Source organism: Perca flavescens, chromosome 20 (assembly GCF_004354835.1).
Source record: "Perca flavescens isolate YP-PL-M2 chromosome 20, PFLA_1.0, whole genome shotgun sequence".
Classification (NCBI taxonomy): domain Eukaryota; kingdom Metazoa; phylum Chordata; class Actinopteri; order Perciformes; family Percidae; genus Perca; species Perca flavescens.
In genome coordinates this window covers 28,446,143-28,469,377 of record NC_041350.1, presented here as the reverse complement: position 1 = coordinate 28,469,377, position 23,235 = coordinate 28,446,143, and the positions used below count along the sequence as shown (strand labels likewise).

Genomic DNA, 23,235 nt, shown 5'->3' with positions numbered 1-23,235 from the left:
GCGCCTATTGTTTGAGGACTTAAATAGTAAAGCTGTCCTTGAAGTTTTTCACTTCCCATGAGCAAGTGCTGTTACAATCTATAAAGTCTCAAATGCAGCCCCACTCACACACTAGTTACACTGATAAAACATGTTTTTCTTTTACATAAACAACTCGCCAAGTTTTGCTGGATCTACAGTATATATCCATCGCATTATTTTACAGCAGCAACAGCAGAGGTTGTTTGTTCTGCGAGTGTGTGCTGAGTCAGCCAAAGCCTGGCTTTACTCTGCCACATCCGACTGATGTCGAAACATTAAACCCAGGGCTGATACACCGCAGCACTCCGCAGGGACGCAGACTTTTAGACATTTATACAGCTATATACACCTTCAGTTTCACTGACTTATCTGCAGCATCATCATAGATAGATAGATAGATAGATAGATAGATAGATAGATAGATGATAGACCAACAACATCTACTGCAACTCTTACTTCTGTCTTATTCTCTGGACTGAAATCAGAGTCTGATATGCAGTAAAATACGCTGCAAAAGAGTGAGATACATATCAAGCAATTTTAATTGCTCTGAATGTACATACACAGAATAGACAAAACGGCTAAAAACAAGGACAACGGAGCTGAACCTAAAGGTTTGTTTAGCTGTTTTATCCTGATCCAAGCCCTGCCAGTGCGCTGGCTTCAGCTAACGATTATTTTCATAGCATATTAGTCTGTTGATTATTTTCTCAATTAATCGATTAGTTGTTTGGTCTATAAAATATCAGAAAATGGTGAATCATTGTTTCTCAAACCCAAGATGACGTCCTCAAATGTCTTGTTTTGTCCACAATTATACACTTTACTGTCATAGAGGAGTAAAGAAACCACATAATCAATATTCACATTTTTTTCATATCGATTCATCAATTATCAAAATAGTTGGCGATTAATTTAATAGCTGACAACTAATTGATTCATCTTTGCAGCTCTTCCCTGTACGCTGTACATTTTATCTGTTTTATTTATTTCCCTATGCAGCAATAATTATCGTTACAACCCCCTTTTTTTTTATCCGATAATTATGAACAGATGCATAACAAAAAATAAACAAACTACAAAAAAGACTGAATTTAGGCTCCATGCAGTCACGTTTAAGTAGATTTGATCGCAGGTGGCCATGTGGGAAGCTTTTTGTTTAGCTAGAATTGACAGATGAAGGAGCTAACTAAGGACAATAATTAGAATGCCATGCACTCAAGTCCAACTTCGTGGAAATTGAATATTATTTGATTATTCGCATTTTGTTACTCCACTGAATTGATTAGACAACACAGATTACTGTTTACTCTCAAGATTAACATTTTACACCGTACGTTGTTTGAATAAATTGCTTGAGTTAAAACTACCAAACGTAATGATGATGCACCTCCTAAATACTGCTGTTAACACATCAGTCATTTAATGATGACTATTTTTAATACTCAAGTAAGTTTGATTGATAATTCCACTTTTTCTGCAAAGCAGTGTTTTACATTGTGAAGTAAATGATTTGTAGTTGCATTGCCCTGCAGTGCTGCAGATGTGTCTGCAGCATATGGGAAGGTGAAACATGAGATTAGGCTTCTCACTCCATACGTGACTGGGATAGTTTCCAGTGATATGCCTTAGCAACCCTGTTAACCCCACTGTAAGAACAGCTGGCACTTATTTTACTCAAGCGCACAAAGGCTTTGTGCAAGAATCAGGTTTGTGATGAAGCTGCAAAAACACCAACACTACTGAACATACGAATTTGCACCGTCATGCTTACCATCAGCACACATCTGCTTTTCAGTCAAATGGCCACCAGAGGGCAGTCTTGGCTTCCTTTTGACTCGTGGAAAAAGCATTAAGGGAGATTTTGCCCTGATTCTAGCTTCCCAGGGTGTGTGCTGCATGTAACAAGATCTAATGCTGTAGGTTGGATACGTTAACACATTTGGGCTAACTAGTCACAGTAAACACGGCATGATTTTGGTGAAGTCGGAGAGAAAGGTTTTCATGGGAGGAAATCAGGGTTAATCCATAAACCACATGCAGTCATATGTTGACTATTATCTCATTGTGTATGCACTGTTGTCGTTCAGTAAAGGCACGTTTTTTGGAGAGGTTGGCAGTATATCTGTGTAATATTTAGTTTCATGATCATGTTTTTTTTGTAATCTGGATGTGATTTTGTGTCTCTGACCTCAAAAAACAACACAGGTCTGTTGCATAATGAGGCATAATGAATAAAGACTCACATGAGGAAGTTTGGGTATTTTTTACTGTATTATTGAATAAAATCTATAAAATATTCCACAAAAAATACAATACATTATTATCATCATATTACCATCCTTCAGTTGCATTTTTCTCATTATCAGCAACAACATACAGCCTTTGCTTTACAGACCCTACTGACACTCTCATACAATTATAAATAACACTGCAGCTTTCTGCTTTTTGTATTCAGGTCATGTAAATTATACAAAAAAAAACAACAACAAAAGAGAAGTGGTTTTATTTCAGAGGCTGAAATCCAACAGATTCACACTGTATTTCTGTGCAGAGCCATTAGGAGCAAAAACAAGTTGTTGTTGGAGCAGCAGCAGTGTGCTCCTCGTACATCTCATGTGATTGGTCGGTGGTCTGAGTCTGGGCAAAACAAGCTCTAAACCCCTCCTACTGAACAAGTGACGCAAGCTACTTCCTCCCACCCCTCCTCTTCTTTTTCCCTCCTGGCCCTCACTGCCACCTCCTCCCTCAGCTAGTTTTCTGTCATCCTGTCAGGATACATTAAGCTCATATGCCACTAGTGTTCACCGAGCACAGAAAAAAAGGCAGAGAAGAGGGAAGAAACCATGGTGGTTTGGGCTTTTAGTGCTTCCCCACAGTTCTTAGGGTTTTATCAATGAAGCTGGAGCTCAGAGAAGCACATAAACCTCGACGCGAATAAAAAATCAGGGTCAGTAGTAAGGCACGTTGTTGACATGAGATGAGGACGGATTGCTTTGGTGTGACAGGAAAGCACTGGATTCCATTGGATTGGATTTTCAGCTGAGTTAAAATGGATGAAAAAGGAAAAAAACTGTAAATGGTACTATCAGTGACAGAAAGGAGTGTTCAGGTAAACCAACAACAGACATCAGGAGGTAGTACAGGAGTAAACCACAGATAATGAAGGTCCAACATCTGCTTCATTGCAGCCCATTGCAGCAACCCTTCACTCACTGTATCTCTTCTCATAGACAGGTGATTGGAGTTTCAGGTAGAAACACGTATAAAATAGTTTTTGAAAACTCCCAACATTGCAATAAAACTCCATACCATCATTGCCATAATAATACATAGGCTTCTGTTGTCATTTACAACAGACATGGCAAAGTAGTTCTGATTGTTGACTTGAGGTGATCAGCTCCTTAGTCAGAACCAGACTGTGATTACATTACTATTTAAAATACAGGTTTTATGCGGCGTTCATGACATGTTGGATTTACCGTAAATACAAGCTGCCGAGAAGGATAAAACTGTTCACATCAACCGTCTGGTGAAAGGATATTTCTCATACAGGATCTGATAGTTTGCCCCATTTGATGTCACAAATGGTGCAAAAGAAGTAGACATATACATCGACAGTCGACAAGATCATAAAGAATCTAAATTATAAGTTACACTCACACCCAAATAGACTCTACATACAAATAGTATCTGCTGCAGCTTGTGGTTGTTGTTTGTTTTTTTTCATTCATAAATAAGAATAATATTAGATAAACAGATTTACATTTCATCGTTTCTGTAACGGATCAACAAGATGTCATCTTTTTCCCGCTTTTTGTGAAACGATGTGAACGTGGCATTCTTCTACAGGGATTGGAAACTTACTTCTTTGGCTGGTGAATCCCCAAATTCAGTGGCCACGTTCTCCTTTTCACAAGCCCAAATATAAAGACTGTCCACCCTCTGACTGCTGCATGAACACAGCCACAAAGAGTTTTGGCTGATGTCTAATTTAAAGATCCTACACTGAGCGATAAAAAAACATTTAGTCTCAATACTGAAAGGAAAACCCGGCCTTTGCCCTCCTGGCTGGCTGAAGCCCACACCCTCTTGAGTAATTGAAGGGATTTCAATTAATAATCAACCTGGGTCTGATCTCAACAGCCTGAGCGTGTGCGTCCCAAACCATGGCAGCTCAGGTTCCTTCTTCCTCAGCTGTGGATTTCACTCAGAGATGTGGCTTTTATTCAAACCTAATAAAACATAGGAGAAAAGTGGCATACACACTGAGAGACTGGACATTTCAAGGCTCCATCTGCATTTACAGTTTAACCAAATTAAGAAAAAAATCCACCTTAGATGCTCTTCCGCTGTTACCTTACAAGTGTTGTGATGTACTTTTGGTGTACCGACTTTGTCTAGACGTGCCTCATCTACTTTTACTACAGATTATCGACCCACTACTCAAAACACAACCTGTGCTGAAGCCGCAGAGCTATCTGATCTGTGTCCTGCTATTGTGACTCCAGGAATTGGTCTCTCTGTCTGTTCAAAAAAGCATTTCTCCTTGTTGAATGTCAACAATAATATAATAACTTAAAGTGTGTTTGGCCAGTTATCCACCTGAGTTCTAACAACCTAAAACAGTATAAAAGTGTTTAAGAGTGGATGTTTCCTTCATGTTTCCTAATGAGACATTTTAAACTGGATTATTCATCTGCTATAACAAATATTTGTGTCTAATTTGAAGCACAAGTTCATGTACTTAACTCAAGATGTTGGATGGTTCCTCATGAATAAGTTAACCCTAAAACACATTTTCAACTAGAATATCATATGGAGCCTTAAAAATCCAAATTCAAATCAGTCGTTCCCAGCCTCCACTGTGAGCTGGAGCGGCTGTAATCAGACCCAGATCCTTGATCCATGTGCAGTAGTTTGTATTGGTGATCAGGACTTTACCAGAATCTCCATAATGTGGTCCAGCTCATTCAGGTCCATCAGACATGACTGCAGACTCCCAGCCGAGGCGTGGCTAGGAGAGCGCATTTTCACGTCCTCGTCCGTCCAAAGCGACACGCTGATTGGCCACAGGGAGCCTGTTACCCAGGCAGAGGGCAGTTCTGAAGTCTCGTACATTGATGTGTCAATGTCCTCAAAGATGTCGTCCAGGGCGAGGTCGCTGAGGTAGCCCATGGCGTTTACTGCATCACTAAAAGTGTGGATCGCCGCAGCAGGTAGCGATTTCTGCTGGTCGGTCGTGCTGTTTGCCTCCTGAGAGGGGAATTCTGGGGAAAGTGGCGGTGACAGAGACAGGTCCCCATCATCGCTCTCTGCACACCCGGGGCACGTAACAGGCATGGAGTCAGGGTGGACCCCGTTCAGGAGTACCTGGGATGTGCAGGTCCCCACCCCGTCGCTCTGCATGTCCTCCTGGATCTGCCTGAGCGTATTGATGAGCAGCACGGAGCGACGCAGGCTGAGCTCCATCCCGGCCTGGTAGCCCTGGAGCTTCTCCATGCACAGGCCGAGCACCAGCTGACGCTGCTGCAGGTGGCTCATGTCGGATTTGGACGGACCCACGAGGAACCCATCCTCATCTCCCCCTCCTTCCTCCCCATTCTTCTCCTTCTCTGCAGCAGCAGGGAGGCTCTCGGCCTCCAGCTCCTCCAGGCAGCTCCACTTCCGCTTCACACCGCGACCCAACATCGACCTACATTAACACATATATAGATTACCAGTTACACATGACGTACAGTGCATTCCACCAATATGCATTTTAAAGAAGGATACATTCATGTTCACTGTAGTAATGCCGCCGATATTAATGTCTTTATATTTTTTACATTTTCATGGAAAAACCCCACCATTATTCAGTAGGGGTGTAAATAACAAGTTGTATCATAATATTATATTAATTCTTAATTAACATTTCCAGACATTTAAACCAAAAAACAAACTATTCTTTTTAACTAAAAGAAAAAAGTGTGAATTTCAAAATAAAGGCGCATCTTAGAGTATCGATATTTTTACTGTGCATTGATAATATGTCCTATGACTGTATGTATGCATGTATTTGTTTTCATGTGTACATATTAAGTGTATGTGTGTGTGTATGAATGCTATATAGCACATATATATATATATATATATATATATATATATATATATATATATAGTATTTTGGAATATGTTTTTGTAATCATTTTAACAACCTGCCTTGAGTTAAAAATGGTATAAATAGACAAAGGAGAAAACCTAAGAAAAGAACGACTGCCAATTAATTTTCTGTACATTGATGAGAGACACAAGCCCCTGTAATATGTAAAGCTATTGATAGAGACTTTCTGTCTGCTCAACTGACAGCAATTAGGAAACCAACTTAAAAACAGTAGCTTAAACCAGGTGATTCTTTTTGGGAACACTGAGACACATTCAGAACTACATCAGGCTGCCTTGCTATGTAATGAACCTTGTATCCAGCTTATGTAACAGCACCCAGCCTAGCAAACATGGCTAGTTTCCCATTCACTTTCAATTGATCAGCTCCAAAATGAACATCAGAAACAGACTTACAGGCAAATGCAGGTCAAACGGTACACGGTGTACCGGGGTGGACGAGTTTTTTCATTTAAGACATTTGTAAAGTGAACATTATAACTCTTATGACTCACTGTGAGACACCCATGCAGGCTGATATACTTTACTCATCCATACAGACATGGATTAGTTAGTTAGTTGTAGATTACTGTCTCTCAATTGTTTTTCCCAAATAACAATTTGGCTCACATCTAGCCCCATTTGATGAGATTTTAACCCCCATCAGAAGAGATTAAAAGCTGCTTGGTCTTATTTAATAGAGGGATGAACAACTGAATAAAGTAAATATATATATAAAAATACAATTTCCACTCTTTATAGTAGTAAAATAAGAGAATCATTTCACTCAATCCTCCTTATTTTGCCCCGGACCCCCAAGAACACCCCCTACCCCCTTAACGGACTTCAGTGGGGGAAACACTATCTTCGTTTAAAGACAAAACTTGAGGATATTTGAAGTGAATAGTAAAAACCGAGGTTAAAAAACTACCTTAGGTGCTCATGGGAAGTCTCGTGAGGTGTGTGAATCCGTCGTGTCTTCGGCTCGTTTCGTCGCTGCGTTCCTCTGCTATCGTGCCCAGGAAGATGAGGAATGTTCAGTCCGTCCACACACACAGCAGCGGGGGGAGGAGGCCGAGCCGCCGAGCAGAGAGAGAGAGCGCCGGAGCTCCCGGGCGGCTGTGATTGGTCAGCTCACCAGCTGATCAAGCATCCACCTCCGCCACTCACGGGGCATCGAATGTGCGTGCGTTTGTTCCAACTGCGAGCTGCCGCTGCGTTCAGGTGCGGCTGAACTATATGTGAATCACACGTGATAGACGAATTTGGTCAATAAGACCGGAGAAATATCGATTTAATTAAGAAAGAGGGTCTATTTTGACCATTATGTGATGAAGTATGAATATAAATCCTGATCGTAGTGTTACATACACATACATATAGACACAAAAACTGAACTGGACTTAATAGTGTAACCGGCATCACTACAAGAACCACTATGGTTGACAGTGGTGGAAGCTGTATTTACGTTGTTAACTTAAGTAAAAGTACCACGGTGTAAAAACACTCCGTTACTAAAAGACCAGTATAATCTGCAAGTGTCATATGTACAAGTACGCATTATGCCGTAAAATGTCCCTCGTCAGGGTTGTTACTAATGCGATAACATGTAAGAAACATTTTCATGTAGTAGCTGGGTGAGGTGGAGCTGATTTGAACTACTTTACTTTGTACCTAAATGTATAAGAATACATAATTTTTTACAAACTAATCACATGTTTACTATGTAATATTTTTTTAACTACAGCTGTTAAATGAAGAGGAGTAAAAAGTACAATATTTCCATCTGAAATATAGGCCTAGAGGAGTAAACATATAAAGTAACATCAAATAGTCTGGGTAAGTACACCTATATGTGTGTGTGTGTGTGTGTGTGTCATGTGAGTTTTATAGAATATAAATATATATATATATATATATATATATATATATATATATATATATATATATATATATATATGATAATGTCTTTCAAAAGTATTTATGTATCAAAATATAAACAAACTATCAATTTATCAGTTAGAAATATCTAGAAAGCATAGAGAGTTGCAGTGAGCACCTGAATGCAGCATTTTAAAGAGACAGATGACTCAGAAGAGAGGGGGGAAGGACGTGAGCGGAAAGACGGGGGAGGGCAAACACCAAAAAAGGAAACTCTTCATTCACGTTTTTCCATCTCTTCCTCCTGAAGCTCTCACGGCTACACTTCTTCTACTTCTTCTTCCCTCTTCTTCTTCTACTGAACAGAAAGTTAAGATTCAACATTATGAAACTATTACATTCATTGTTTGCTGACCTACATTTTGGGGTGGACGGGGGGAATTGCATGTACATTAAAATCCACCTTAAAATGCTGGTGTTGCTGATAAATTTGTGCCAAAAGAAAATTATAAAAAATTACAGAAAAATAACAAGTCCAACTACGTAAATTAAAAGCGTTATGCATGCATGATGAAGTTAATAACGTTTTTATGGTAGTTAATTTGAATTAGTTTAACTATCTATGGGGTCCATTTTGTTATTATGTCCAGCCAAAATGTTTTCTTTGTGAGAAATGGTTGTCTTGATTTATGAGACGCACCTGAAAGCAGCATGAGACCTGTGACCTGTTAGCACTTTTTAACTTAATATAAACCCATTCACGTTTTTAAAGGCAGCGCAATCGTCTGATAGCACACACTTAGTAATTACTTCTGGACTTCCAAGTGCAACACTGAAACACTGCATGGATTTCCTGAATAGTAATTACTGTTTTCTCTGTTGCTGCTTTTTAAGACACAATAGTCTCTTTCTCTAATGACTCTAAGGGCTGCCTTTTTGCTGAGTCACCGAGAGGCCATTAATCTTTAACTATGGGCAAACGAAGACTAGGAGGCAGGCCAACATGCAGAGTAAGCTAGAATTTTACGAACAAATACCTTTTGACAGTTTCAGACAAGACTTTGTGCATGTTTAAGAATAGGAAAAGTCTCTCTTCAGTAGACTAAAAGTAGCATTCATTATTAATAGAAAATTGTCGCTATGAACAGGTTCCGTGTATGCATGTCCTGAGCTGCAAACAGACAGAAGTCCTGTTCTGTTGAATCCAACTCTCTGCATATCTAATGCAGAATTTCACGGTCCAACGTCATGTGAACACACGTGAGGATAAAGGTCCTGCTGCAGCCAAATGGCAGCAGAGTCACATCTAATTCACTTTAATTTCCACGTTTTTTTACAAAATAAACATACCCACAAAAACACACTCAACACATGGGCGCCTGGGTAGCTCACATGGTAGCGAGCACGCCCATATATAGAGGTTTACTCCTCGACGTAGCGGCCGCGGGTTCGACCCCCGACCTGCGGCCCTTTGCTGCATGTCATTCCCCCTCTCTCTCTCCCCTTTCATGTCTTCAGCTGTCCTATAAAAAATAAAGGCCTAAAATGCTTAAAATAATCTTAAAAAACAACAACACACTCAACAGTTACTGTAGCAGTGCCCTTGAGCAAGGCCCGTAACACCTTTGGGATTTACCTGATCTGTCCAGCAGTGAAAAAATGCACTCTGAGAACAAATATTTGTGTGTAAAGACAACTAAATATTGATGTAGTTTACTGCTGCAGGCATATTTGGCCTGTTTAGTGTCTTGACTAGTGTACAGACACTTTGGTGTTACATTGGTGCAAGTACTGAACAGTTTTGTACAATTTCCATCCATACAACTGCCCATTTACTCAGTTCCAAATAGTTGCCTCTGTCAGTGATCTGTTGCTCTGAATGAGAAGTAACAATTGTGCTTCTGCATTTGAACTGTCTCCAGTAGAAACTATATTGTTTACCTCCGTGCCGTTCATTTCTATGAGTTGCTCAGTTACACATGAAGCCAAAAATGACCCTGATGATCGGCACTAATCTACTAAGTAAAACGAGTCATTTCAAGGGGGTTTGTGACACTCCAAAAAATGTACCCCGATTTACAGTCGTCTCTTTTGTCATATAAGTCTATGAGGAAGTCTTTTTGGGCCAGAGGGCATCACGTGACAGGTTAGGAGTTGCAATTCCACCGTTTTGTTCAATTTGCTTCAAAGCCAGGCACACTTCCTGGGAGCCTGACAAATGTCAACTTGGACTCAAGGATGAACTGATTTGACTTTGGTGGTCAAAGGTCAAGATCACTGTGACCTAACAAAACGTGTTATTTGCCATAACTCAAGAATTCACATTTTACACAAATGTCTAATAAAATAAAATTAAGTGATGTTATTTTATATCCAAAGGGTCAAAGCTCAACTTCACTGTGACACCATAATGTTCTGCAAAAACGCTTTTTCGGGACATTATTCAATTCATATGGATGTGGGTGGTGTATTTAGGCTGCGAACTGCAGAGAATACAAAAAATAAAACAACCCGCGGTAGTCCTGTGGCTTAAAGTTGACATCACGCTGCACGCTGTGGCCAATCACGTTTCTGAGTATCAGACAAAACACAATGATGTAATGTTATGTTTAACGTGTATTCACTCAAATATGGCCTTGAGCACCAGTTTAAAACCGACCGTGATGAGTCTTTTTTTTAGCCTGTTGATTCAGACAGACTTGTAGGACCTGGCATACTAGCAGCTTGGGGAACGTGATACAGATAAATATGGGCCATTCAGGGGACACTAACACCGCCGCACAACCCTGCGCTACTGTCGACAAATCCAGGGAAAAGACCAAAACGAAACAATGACTTAATCCTGCTAATAAGTATTGTGTATCAAAGCCTGATATCTCTAATTCCTCTGTGCCGTAGAGCTCCATCGTTTTCCAAAAAAATATTAAAAATACATCATTGAGCCATGCTGTTGCACTGGGTGACACATTCCTTCGATATGATACAGTGGGGGAAATAAGTATTTGACCCCTTGCTGATTTTGCAGGTTTGCCCACTTACAAAGAATGCAAAAATCTACAATTTTAATCATATGTACATTCTAACAGTGAAAGACAGAATCCCAAAGAAAATTCCAGAAAATCACATCATATGAATTTATTAAAATTGATAACCATCTGATGAGGAAAAACAAGTATTTGACCCCCTGGACAAACAGCATGTTAATATTTTGTAGAAAAGCCATTATTGGCCAGCACAGATGTCAAACGGTTTTTATAGTTGGTGACAAGGTTTGTGCACATTTCGGGAAAGGGATGTTGGCCCACTCCTCCCTGCAGACAGCCTCCAAATCATTCAGGTTCCGAGGTTGTCGCCTGGCAACTCGAATTTTAAGCTCCCTCCAAAGATTTTCAATCGGATTCAGGTCTGGAGACTGGCTAGGCCACTCCAGAACCTTGATGTGCTTCTTCTTCAGCCACTCTTTTGTTGCTTTGGTGGTGTGCTTAGGGTCGTTGTCGTGCTGAAACACCCATCCTCGACCCATCTTCAGCTCTCTCACTGAGGGAAGGAGATGTCGGTCCAGAATTCCACGATACATGGCCCCGTCCATCCTCCCGTCAATACGATGGAGTTGTCCCGTCCCCTTGGCTGAAAAGCACCCCCAAAGCATGATGTTGCCACCACCATGCTTGACGGTGGGGATGGTGTTCTTTGGGTTGTACTCGGTGTTCTTTGCCCTCCAAACACAACGAGTTGAGTTGAGGCCAAAAAGTTCTATTTTGGTCTCATCTGACCACATCACCTTCTTCCAGGCCTCTTCTGAGTCGTCCAGGTGGTGAATGGCGAACTTCATGCGGGCCTGTCCATGTTTCTTCTTGAGCAGGGGGACCTTGCGTGCGCTGCAGGATTTCAATCCATGACGGCGTAGTGTGTTACCAACCGTTTCTTTTTGTAACTGTGGTCCCAGCTGCCTTCAGTTGATTCATCAGTTCCCCCTTGTGGTTTTGGGATGATTCCTCACCGTTCGCATGATCAGGGACACCCCACGAGGCAAGATCTTGTGTGGAGGCCCAGACCGAGGGAGGTTGGCGGTGGTGTGGGGCTTCTTCCATTTCCTGATAACTGCACCGACAGTTGATCTTTTCTCTCCAAGTTGCTTTCCGATTCTCTTGTAGCCCATCCCAGCCTTGTGCAGATCAACAATCTTGTCCCTGATGTCCGTAGAAAGCTCTTTGGTCTTGCCCATGGTAGTGATGTTGGATGCTGGTTGTTTGGGTGTTAACAGGTGTCTTTTATACAGGTAACGAGGTGAGGCAGGTGTATTTGATGTAGATAATTGGTTCGGATTGGGGCTGTGTCTTAAAGAAAGACTAACTGGCTTGTAGGAGCCAGAATACTTGCTGTTTGTTAAGGGGGTCAAATACTTGTTTTTCCTCATCAGATGGTTATCAATTTTAATGAATTCATATGATGTGATTTTCTGGAATTTTCTTTGGGATTCTGTCTTTCACTGTTAGAATGTACATATGATTACAATTGTAGATTTTTGCATTCTTTGTAAGTGGGCAAACCTGCAAAATCAGCAAGGGGTCAAATACTTATTTCCCCCACTGTAAACATCGGCACAGTTAATCTGTGGCTGAAAATAGTCTGCAACAAATGCACCATTTACTCCGGTTTGAGTAACATCTGCTAAAAAACTCGACCAGCTGTTTCAGAAAATAAACTTTGAAAAAAGCCTAAAGTACATATTTATGACCCAAAGATTTGTCTTCACTAGAAATGAATGGGCTTTGGGCCAAAAGCCAGAGACCATATAGGGAAGTCAGCAAGTATTAGGAACTACCACATTATTGTACATTACCAGCTTTGTCCTTCACACTCACCCAAATCAGTTCAAAACAGGCACCCAGATAGCTCAGTTGGTAGAGTGGGCGCCCATATATGGAAGTTTACTCCTAGACACAGCGGGCCCGGGTTCGACTCTGACCCTTTGCTGCATGTCATTCCCCCTATCTCCCCCCTTTCATCTCTTCAGCTGTCCTGTCAAAAATAAAGGCCTAAAAATACCCAAAAAAATCTTAAAAAAAAAAAAAAAAACCGCAGTAAAGAAAACAAGGAAATAATAAACCTCTAGAAAATTAAGCCTAATACTAAAATGATCCAACCCACACCACACAATCAATAGTTGCACCTTTTATTATAAAAAATATTTACAAAGATGCTACAATGTTTTTTCCTTGATATAAAAAATGCATACATTTTACAACGGTAATTAGTCTTTGAAGTTCTAGCTCCCATTCAGACCGGAGGGACATCCTTCAGGAGTGTTGTGGTAAGGTATTAAGCGTGTCGTAATACTGTATTTTTGTCAATACATTTTGTTTGCCTGAGTTAAATCTCTTCATCATGATGACAAGGAACAATTTTGAAAAATGCATTTGATTTTCCACATCTTTAGGAGAAAGGCAACTGTTTGCATAAAGGAATTAAAGGACATTTGAGTCGTATACAATCATTTTGAAAACGCGTATGACAGAGCTGCATAGTGATCTGAATAGTAACCCGGTTATTATTATTACTAAATAATAAGTGTGAGGAATAAATAGGTACTGCATTCAAAACAGAGGGCAAAATTTGGATAAATATAATTTCATCGGGCCTCGTGGTTGCTTTGATACGTCAATATGGCATATCTGTACCTAGATATAATAAATACAATAAATAAAACAATAAATTAGATTGGGTTAACACACAGAACTCTTCATTTGTAGATCTAACAAATGAGAGAAAGAAATATGGCTTCTTGATGCAGTTATCACCCCGGGGTTTCTCCGGATACTTCAGGAAAAAGCTGTTATTGTTATTAGATCTGTATGTAAAGCAGGGCAGGAAACGTACTTACATTTGTCCACTGGCTACTGTAAACTTACCAGAAAACAGTCAAATCTTAACCAGCACTTGGTGGCTGGCAGTAGGTTCCCTGCCCTGCATAAAGCTTTTGAGAAAATGAAAGAACAGCGCCTTTAAAGTGTGACGATGCCAGTCCTGACACCTGTTACAGTCGACTTGTTATACCAAAACCATGGGAAGACACTGTCTCGAGTCTGGCTACATTAAAATCTTAAAAACCGCTTGGGAGGGAAAAAAAATAAAAAATATCAAATGATACTTGCAAAATCCCCCAGCTGTATAATGCAAAAAATATATTTCTATATACACATACGTACATATACATATATTCCATTCATAATTGCTCAAATCTTTAGGAAAATATGCATTGATTCATAGATTTGGATTTACAATTTGTTCTGGTTTCTGATGCATGTAGTGTGATGAATTGTTCCTCAGTCCATGTTACAATAAATAGAAATGGACAAAATGGCAGAGAATACGACCAGAAGGGGCTAGTATGACAGAATGTATGACAGACGTAAACATGGAAAGTACGTAAATAAGAATGCATCATGGTATAGGTAATTATCTTTGCCCTCTCACAGATATTGCCATGTTTTGGATTTCATCAACAAAGTAGGAAACTAACCGCTTTGCCCACAGGCCTGCGTGGCTTGTGAATCCCAAAATTAATTAATTTCATCGTCACTACTTTAAGTGTGAATTAGTTGTTGCTTTTTAAATAAAAAGATGAAGGACCCAACAGCAGCTGCCGACTTGCCTAAGAGGCCGTTAGAGCAGACTAACTACGCCTCTAACAGCCTATCCCATAATCTACTTGGCTTGCTGTTAATTTCCCACCTTGTCCCAAAACCTCCAACAATCTCCATGTGTAACAATACCACATACAGAACATGCACATGTGTACTGTGCATAGTCTGGAAAGAGTCTGAGGGATCAGTACAGAGGAATGTTTCAAGACCCCACTATGATCTCCATGATGTGGTCCAGTTCGTTGAGGTCTGACCTGCAGCTGGAGCTGGAGCTGAGGGCCGTTGGCCCGTGAGAGGAAAGGCTCTCCAGCAGATCGTAAGGCCCCATTTTTGGGGCACTCTGCATGCCTGTCAGCACCGTATCGAGGTCATAGTAGGAGGGATCCACGTCTGAAAACAGTTCCTCGAGCGCAGGGTCAGGGGGCGGGGCCGGGTGCTTGATCTCAAAAGTCCCAAAAACCTGCTCCCCTGTCCTGGAGTCTGCGCTCAGGTGGTCCCGGTCTCCCTCCTCTCCCTCCGACACACACTCTTCGCTGTCCTCCTCTTCATCCTCCTCGCACTCACCGTCGTCTTCCTCCTCCTCCTCCTCCTCCTCCCAGCAGGGTCCCATGCCAAAGGGACCTGCCAGATAGGAGGCAGAGGACAGCTGGGGGGAGACGGGCGACAGAGTGGACATGGTGACCTCCGTTTCCACGTCTCCCTCCATCACCACCTCCTCCGCGTGGTATCCTTCCTCAAGACCCACTACCGAGAAAGGCTTTGGGCTCTGGCCGGCCTGAGCTGCTGGGTCCGTCTGCCGGCACAGCACCTCGGTGGCCACCAGGCGGTCCGCGGGACACTGGGCGGCGGCCAGGGCCTGGGTCATTATCTGCCAGGTGCCGTCCTGGGTCATCTCCTCCTGAATCTGCCGCACCGTGTTGGCGATGAGCACCGAACGGCACAGGTTGGGCTCCACCAGCATGTGACACAGCTGCAGCTTGATCAGCGACATGTCAAGCAGCGACTGCCGCTGCAGGCTGTAAGAGGACGTCAGCGTCCGAGCCGCCACAGATGGAGCCACCGGGACCTGGTCACCACTGGAGACCGGCTCCTCCCCAGAATCTGAGAACTTGCGCTTGGTGCCCTTCGGGAACATGTTGTCTCTCTGTGGTGATGGCGAGGAGAAAGAAACACAGTCAGATATCCAACACTTATCAGAGCATTAACCAATTTATCACACTGACAAACTTCTGAATTTCACTAGCTAAGATCATAATTAAAAAAACAAATGCTAGGTCATTAATTATGTAAATGTGTGATGTAATGAGGCTATGTGGTGTAGTATTTGTGTATGGACATGAGGGAGCTAGGGCTACAATCTGCTCAACAGCAGCTGTGACTTTATAAATAAACTACAGGTTTAAACTCTTTATGGACTACAGTAAACAGTAAATTGTTTGTTGTAGTTTTTTTCTGAAAGTTTGCTATACCTTTCCTGTTGAGAGGCACAGGCAATAGCAATGCAGCTTGGTCCCGGCTGCAACGCTTCAAGTACTTTTGTACGAGCGACAAGCAGCTTTTGTTCAGCACCATTTCTGCCCATTTTAGGCCAGTCTGAGGCAAGACTCCTGCTGGGCGGAACAACCACACTTTTAACAGACCACTGAGCCACCGAAAATAGCATGGTTACCAACTAAATGCAAACGCTGCATCAAAGTAAGCACAGACTAGAGAGACCTTTGTCAGAAAACAAACAGCACTCAAGTTACATGATCAGTGCACGTATTCCTTCCCACTGCCACCTGTGATCAAGAAAATATCCTAATCAATAAGGTGCTTTTAAGGGGTAAAAGTGATAAGAGTATGACAAATAGCATTTAAAATATCACAATACAATATACCACCATGAACCACTAATATTTACAAGGGATATCTGGTTTCCGGGTCTACACACACACACACACACACACACCACGCTTCAAAAACTAGTAGAACAAGATTTACACTTTCTCTTCACTGAGGGAGGGGAAGAAAAGTAGAGTCAACTTCCTTATTACACACCGTTTGGCACACACAGATGTCTTACAGGAACAAAACAACACTCCTGCCAACGTTAAAGGCCCTTTGACTCCTCAAAATTAGCAGGATGCATGTAAATAGGAGACTGAACTCTGAACAGCAGCCTGTGGCATTTCATTTTCCTTACAGAAAAACAGTGCAGTATCTGGCTGTGTCTCCTTTGTGTAAAAATCTGTTGGCAGGGCGTTTGGGTGAATGATTCCACTTGCTTCAAATTTCTATTTGTGATACATTCCTTTAAACATAATCACAAAAAGTAAAACAATATTGAATACAATGAAAATAGTATTGATACATGTTGGACTGTAAAAGCATAGCATTAGGGTTTACAGAGTAGAAAGCAAACAGCAAAGAGTTAACAATTTTACACTTTCCTGTGGAAACCAAAATTTAACTAAATGCATGAAACACTGCTGTTATTGTCACAATGCATTTCCAACAAAGCAGTTTTTTCTTAAAATGCCAAGCAACACTAAGGCCCTATGATCTGTGCAAATGACATACCATCTTAAAATGAACACACTGTAGCACTCCGGAGTGTTGCAACATTTTATAGCCTGGGATGACAAAAACATTTTAACATTTTGCATTTAACCAACATATTATCAAACAAATTAGTGATTTCTAATTGGTTGGAATTGATTGTAAACCCTCATTTACTTCAACCTTCAATAGGGGGAGTTACTGTGCTTTTTTTAACACATGAAAAACTGACATAAAATAAGAAATACAGATTAAATTACTGCTACTGTCTTCACCTTATTGATCAGATGAATTATAAAACTCATACCAAAAAAGAAGTGGATCTAATGTACGCTGAATAGCTTGGGAGCCTTTGCTTTCTTTGAGTCTTCACTTGCATAAGGAAACAACAAGTCCTGACAGACACAATAGGAAAAAAAAAAGTCATTTATGAAAGTGCCCGAAGATCTAAAATACAAAAGAGTGAGAAAACAATTATGGACATATGTTGTATTCTTGTGTAGTGCATTTGTGGCTGGCCCCTGTTAAACAAGACACTAGAAAGCACTATCTCCCTAAAGGAAAAACAACAATGTGTAAAAATATAAAATTAAATAGAACCAGGAAGACCTACAACCTGAGAGAAAGCACACTGCACAGTGAAGAGAAAACAGTTTGGGACATGACAGATTTTTTTACAGGTATAATGATTGGTGATGAATGCATTTTGGGGTTAAATCCAAAGAATTCTACTTAGAGATTCATTGTTAATAACAAATCAACAAAGCTAATTGTTGTATAGATGTTATCTTTATTGTGATAAAGATTCCAATCACTGGAAATGGCTTATATATGGATCACTCTGATGTTAAACCTGTAGCAGACAAACACATACAACGGATGCAAAAATGTCTTGCATTACTGCACATCTTTTAGACTATTTCTGTGCATTGTACATATTCTCTATACGTCATACTGTGTACTTTTGAACATTCCCATGTCAATATTTTGCACATTCCTACACACACACTATACAGATCTTTTACTTTATTTGAAATTAAGGCTGAACGATTAATTGCATTTGCGATAATATCGCGATATGTTAAAACGTGATTTCCTAATCGCAAAGGCTGCGATTTGGTCTCGATTTGATGACTCGCGAGAGCAAATCAGTCTGCACTACGCAGAGAAAGCACGCTAACGCTACACTGTACCTTGAGCTGATCTCTGTCATTCAAACAATTCTGAGTTCAAGTTTAAAACTTTTACAGCCATTTTAATAAAATGAAGGGTTTTGTTCGGGCTCGAGTCCATACATGCAGTTAATGGATACAGGCACGCAGAACTGAAGGCTCGGTTGGCAACGAGCTAGCTCTGATTAGCGGTTAGCTCCGGTTAGCTACATTATAAAGATATGGGTGGAGGAGCTGCCACTGAGAGGGGTAACAACCAGACTGATAAATGACGGTTCGGGGAGCTTTCACAGCAGCGTGGCCGCGGTGTTTCAACGGTTTTATTAGTACAGTTAATCCCACGGCAAGACCAGCAGCAGCTAACGTAACGATAGCCTCTCTGAGCTAGTGCAGTGTTGACGGTGTCGGCACGCAACTTCACGAGGGGGAGGGGCTGGAGGCAGCTCCTCTCTGTGCACTGTAAAAAAATATATGTGTGTGTGTATGTATACATGTGTATATATATATATATATATATATATATATATATATATATATATATATATACACATATATATATATATATGTGTGTGTGTGTGTATATGTGTTTACTTATTTAACTGTCTAGTGTGTAATTGTGTGTTGTTCATACTATACAATGATTTATTGTTTGTCTTTGTTGAATAATACAGAAGACAAAGAGCTTAAAAAAAATAATCGAATCGCAATATTTGGGGAAAAATATCGCAATTAGATTATTTTCAAAAATCGTTCAGCCCTATTTGAAATACATATTTACACACCTATATGGTATTTTTCATTGTACATTTTTCTATTCTATATTTGTTTCTTGACTTCTGCAGAAGTTGTTTATTTTTATTTAAGTTATTGTTATGCACCAAAACACCAAGGCAAAATCCTTGTATGTGAAAACCTACACCAGCGCTGCAAGCTAAGTTTAAGATTAATATATATGCTTTGAAGACACTTCATCTCTAGATGCTTAATTGTAATGATTGAGATCAAGACCATTTCCAAAACACAATCAAGCATTTAAACCTACACATCCCTGTAATGTTCTCATCAAAAGGGCCTTAATAGTAAAGTTAGTCACACTGTTTCAACAAGATTTAACAGGAAAATGCTGACACATAATGAGGTTCAAAAACATGTCTAGCAGATATCAGGAAATGAGTAATCCAGAGAAGAAGAAAAAATTCACTGTGTTAAAATTCCGCGAATGCTATTGAAGACTATGGAAGCCCATTTCACCAATGTGAAAAAAAAGATCCTTCAAGTCATAATGAGTTAGTATCTCAAAATAATCAGAAACGTTCTCAAAATAATGACTAAATACTCTTATTATTTTGAGAAACCAAATCATCATAGTGACATGATTTTTTTCATCACACTGGCGGAAATGGGCTTCCACAGCAGTCAGATACTTGTATTACACACATATATACATAAATATGCCAGACAGAGATACTACATACAGCGGTAGGTAAAAACATGACTACTAAACTGAGCCCTTGTATTATGCTAGGAGCCTGAAGCCAAACAAAATGCAGGCTCGCTTTACGTCAATGGCTCCTAGCATGACCCATCCCCCACTGCACACTGAATAACCACCACTTTCACAGCTCAGCGTACAAAACGAATAAATAAACTTACAGCTCGGGGGCATTGTTTTTTAACATTCCCCCATCAGTAATATTATATTAGCACTATCAGCCGCCAGTTTGGAGCCATAAGAGCCGCTGTACAGAGCGGCTCGGAACTGTTGGCCGTGACTGCCGCATGCTTTGTCTTTTCAGCATCAGAGCTACCGAGCGACAATGAGGCCATTTTGCGCTAGTAGCTAACAGCTAGCCGGCTAGCTATACTACGGATCTGACTTTACGCTTATGAGCTGCCGCTAAGCTAACTGTGCTAAGATGTTCCATGAAACGGAAGAAAACGATACCTCCGTGGAGGTACAAACTCTTGGCATTCGTCTCAGTTAGGCCTTCTTTGGACATTTATCACAAAAAAATGAATGCTAGCAAGCGTAAAGCTAATTAGCCAAAAGCGCCCACCCACACATCCTCCGCGGTCCTTCCTCCTTTCTAGCCAAAAACAAGAGTTTTCGCCGCGACTGGGCTGCTAAGTTCCTAAAAACAACAAACGGTCACCCGGGCAGCTGGTTAAAACGACTATCGCCGGGTGGTTGGGTAACCGTACTCACCTCGTGTTTGTGTTATTTTATTCCCGTCTCGGTCATAGGATCGACGGCAGGGAAGCGGAGATCAGGTTCAGATGAGATCATTCATGCCACGGCTTCAAAAACTGAACTACCTCTGTCCTGCTGCTGCTGCTGCTTCTGCGGAGCGGACGGCAGGAGGAAAAGAAGGGAGGGGGAGGGGAGCCGACAAAAGCCAGCCATATGCCTGGGATTCCTCTCTAATGATTTCTCCCTGCTTTTCTCTCCTCCAAATGCTTTCATTTGACAAACAAGTGAACAAGCCTGTGGTTGCTACTTTATACTTGTACTCTATCTTTATCTTATTATAACGTTATACTTTTACTTACTTAACCTCTGTACACATACTATACTACACTTACTTTTTACATTCATTTTAATTCATTTGCAATACTGTCTACACAATTTATATTATATTTATTTTAAATATAAAATTAAGTAATATAATTATACATATTATATATACTTATGCATATTATATATACTTACTTATTTATATTTTATGTTTTACCCTATGTCTTAACTTGCACTATTTTTGTCCTAGATTTAGATTTTGTTTTTACTTGTAATTGTTGTGCACATAACCAATAAGGAGCTTGAACCTACTCCACTCCCACTGATATATGGTACTTTATACTTCACTACGTGTATCTGTCAGATATATATATATATATATATATATATATATATATATAACTTTTTTAAGACTAAGATGTTTCATGTAGGAAACATATGATAATCTAATACAATACAATGCATTGTTAAAGATGAATCCAGTGGTTCCAAATCTCTTTGGCTTGTGGCCCCTTAAGGGCTTTTTATGGTTGTGTGTCGAATCGACGGCGTACCCCCGCAGACCCCTCTTCGTCTACACCAGACCCTACGCCGTAGGGTCTGGTTGAAAAATGTAACTACACAACGCAGCGACGCATGTCGCCCGGCCGTGGCTTGCTAGCGTTGCATTTTCCCTGACTCGTTTCCTGGTTCTCCTTCTCCATAACAACATGAAATCAAGGAGAGGGTTAACTTTTCCCGCTACAAATTGCCCACCGTGGTCAGAAAACACAGGGGAGACACTTTGTTTCTCTCACTATGACTCTAGAGTCGCTACTCACTCTGAAGCCAATCGCCGTCACTCTTTCACTTCTCCCTCGCTCCACCACGCACACACAAATGCCGGCTCGACGCACACACCAGCGCACAAGTATAAACATGAGGCCACTTACGTGGGCTACGGCGAAAGCTCTACGTGGAGCCTCCGCAGGACCATAAAACAGCCTTTAGTCTAGTTTAGTGATTTTCAAAGGGGGCCCAGGTAACCCCAGGGGTTTGTGAAAAGTTTTCAGATTCATTCATTTAAATTATCACGATATAGAAAATTGTATTTTTACAAATACATTTTTACAAAAAGCCTCATAGCTCAACAAATAATGTTTTAATTTTTAAATCTTTAACAATTCATACAGTAGATTACTTTTTAATCTAACAAATCTACAACTTTTAGAATCTGCAAATATGTTTTATACTAAAATACAACAAAAAAAATAGGCTTACGTTACGTTATATTATGCCCAGATCACCAGGTTTGGAACCACTGGACTAAACTACTTAATTGTATATAAAGAAGTTAAAACTAAGCTCCACCTGGAGCAGCTACAACAGTAAAAATGTGGCTTACACATCAGTAAGAATCTAAAGGCATATATAAATAATGTCAGTCACACGGGCCATTTTCTTTTACTTTATCTTTAATACATGAAGTGTATTTTGCAGATAATACTTTTGAAAGATGTTTACTTGTAATGGAGTATTTTTAGATTATTGTATTGGTACTTTTTACTTAGATAAAAGGAGCTGAGTACTTCTTTCACCACTGGCAATATCACACTGTAAAAACACTCCATTACAACTTGATATTACAAGTTAAAGTACTGCATTGAAAATATGACTTAAGTAAAAGTATTATTAAGTAAAGTATCAAGTAAAGTATTGTTAATGTACTTAAAGTATCAAAAGTAATGCATAAAAAATGGCACAAAAACGGTTCACATTCATGAAACCACAATTACAAAACAAAATCTCCATCTTAACAAGTTTTGCTTATTATTGAGTCCATTAAATCTTATTCTACTAAAACAAAAATAACTTTCCAGTGGTTTGAGAATATTACAAACTGTTCCCAGTATACATTAAATCAATCCATCCAGCTGCACTTATCCACACATTTATCATTCTTTCCTGGAAAAGGAAAAATCCCTCCTCTGTTGCTCTTCCTGAGATTTCTTCAATTTTTCCCCAGTTAAAGACTTTTGGGGGGGAGCTGCTCCTTATCCAAATTGCGGGTCAAAGGACAAAGGTTAACGTATGCTGTACTAATTATAAAGCCCCTTTAGGCAAATTTGTGATTTTGGGATATTGGGCTATATAAATACAATTGATCTGACTTGACTCAACACATTTGTAAATTTGGTGTAATTTGTCTTATTTCCACCTTATTCTGTCTTATTTATACTAACAGACATTTTGACAAATGTTTTGGCTAATGATTTGTATTGATTACAGGGTGAATAATGTGACCACGCAACTTTTTATACTATTCTAAGGAGTCAAT

General features: G+C 40.2%; 2 protein-coding genes across 3 annotated transcripts; both read right to left on the bottom strand.

Annotated features, from left to right (window-relative positions):
- Positions 1 to 2,512: 2,512 nt before the first annotated feature.
- si:dkey-177p2.6 (SERTA domain-containing protein 3) lies at positions 2,513 to 7,222 on the bottom strand. The gene is made up of 2 exons (XM_028565923.1): positions 7,094 to 7,222; positions 2,513 to 5,716 (listed from the first exon to the last, which is right to left on the bottom strand). The coding sequence occupies exon 2, from the start codon at positions 5,710 to 5,712 to the stop codon at positions 4,954 to 4,956; it is 759 nt and encodes a 252-aa protein (XP_028421724.1). The 5' UTR covers positions 5,713 to 5,716; positions 7,094 to 7,222; the 3' UTR covers positions 2,513 to 4,953.
- A 5,981-nt stretch (positions 7,223 to 13,203) lies between these two features.
- Positions 13,204 to 20,832, bottom strand: cdca4 (cell division cycle associated 4). Of its 2 annotated transcripts, XM_028566148.1 has the most exons (3): positions 20,610 to 20,832; positions 16,160 to 16,297; positions 13,204 to 15,834 (listed from the first exon to the last, which is right to left on the bottom strand). In XM_028566148.1, exon 3 carries the CDS (start codon positions 15,823 to 15,825, stop codon positions 14,893 to 14,895), a length of 933 nt encoding a protein of 310 aa, XP_028421949.1. In that variant the 5' UTR covers positions 15,826 to 15,834; positions 16,160 to 16,297; positions 20,610 to 20,832; the 3' UTR covers positions 13,204 to 14,892. The 2 variants fall into 2 exon arrangements, with proteins under 2 accessions (XP_028421949.1, XP_028421948.1); XM_028566147.1 differs by lacking the exon at positions 16,160 to 16,297 and having other exon boundaries at positions 20,610 to 20,830.
- Between the last annotated feature and the right edge of the window lie 2,403 nt (positions 20,833 to 23,235).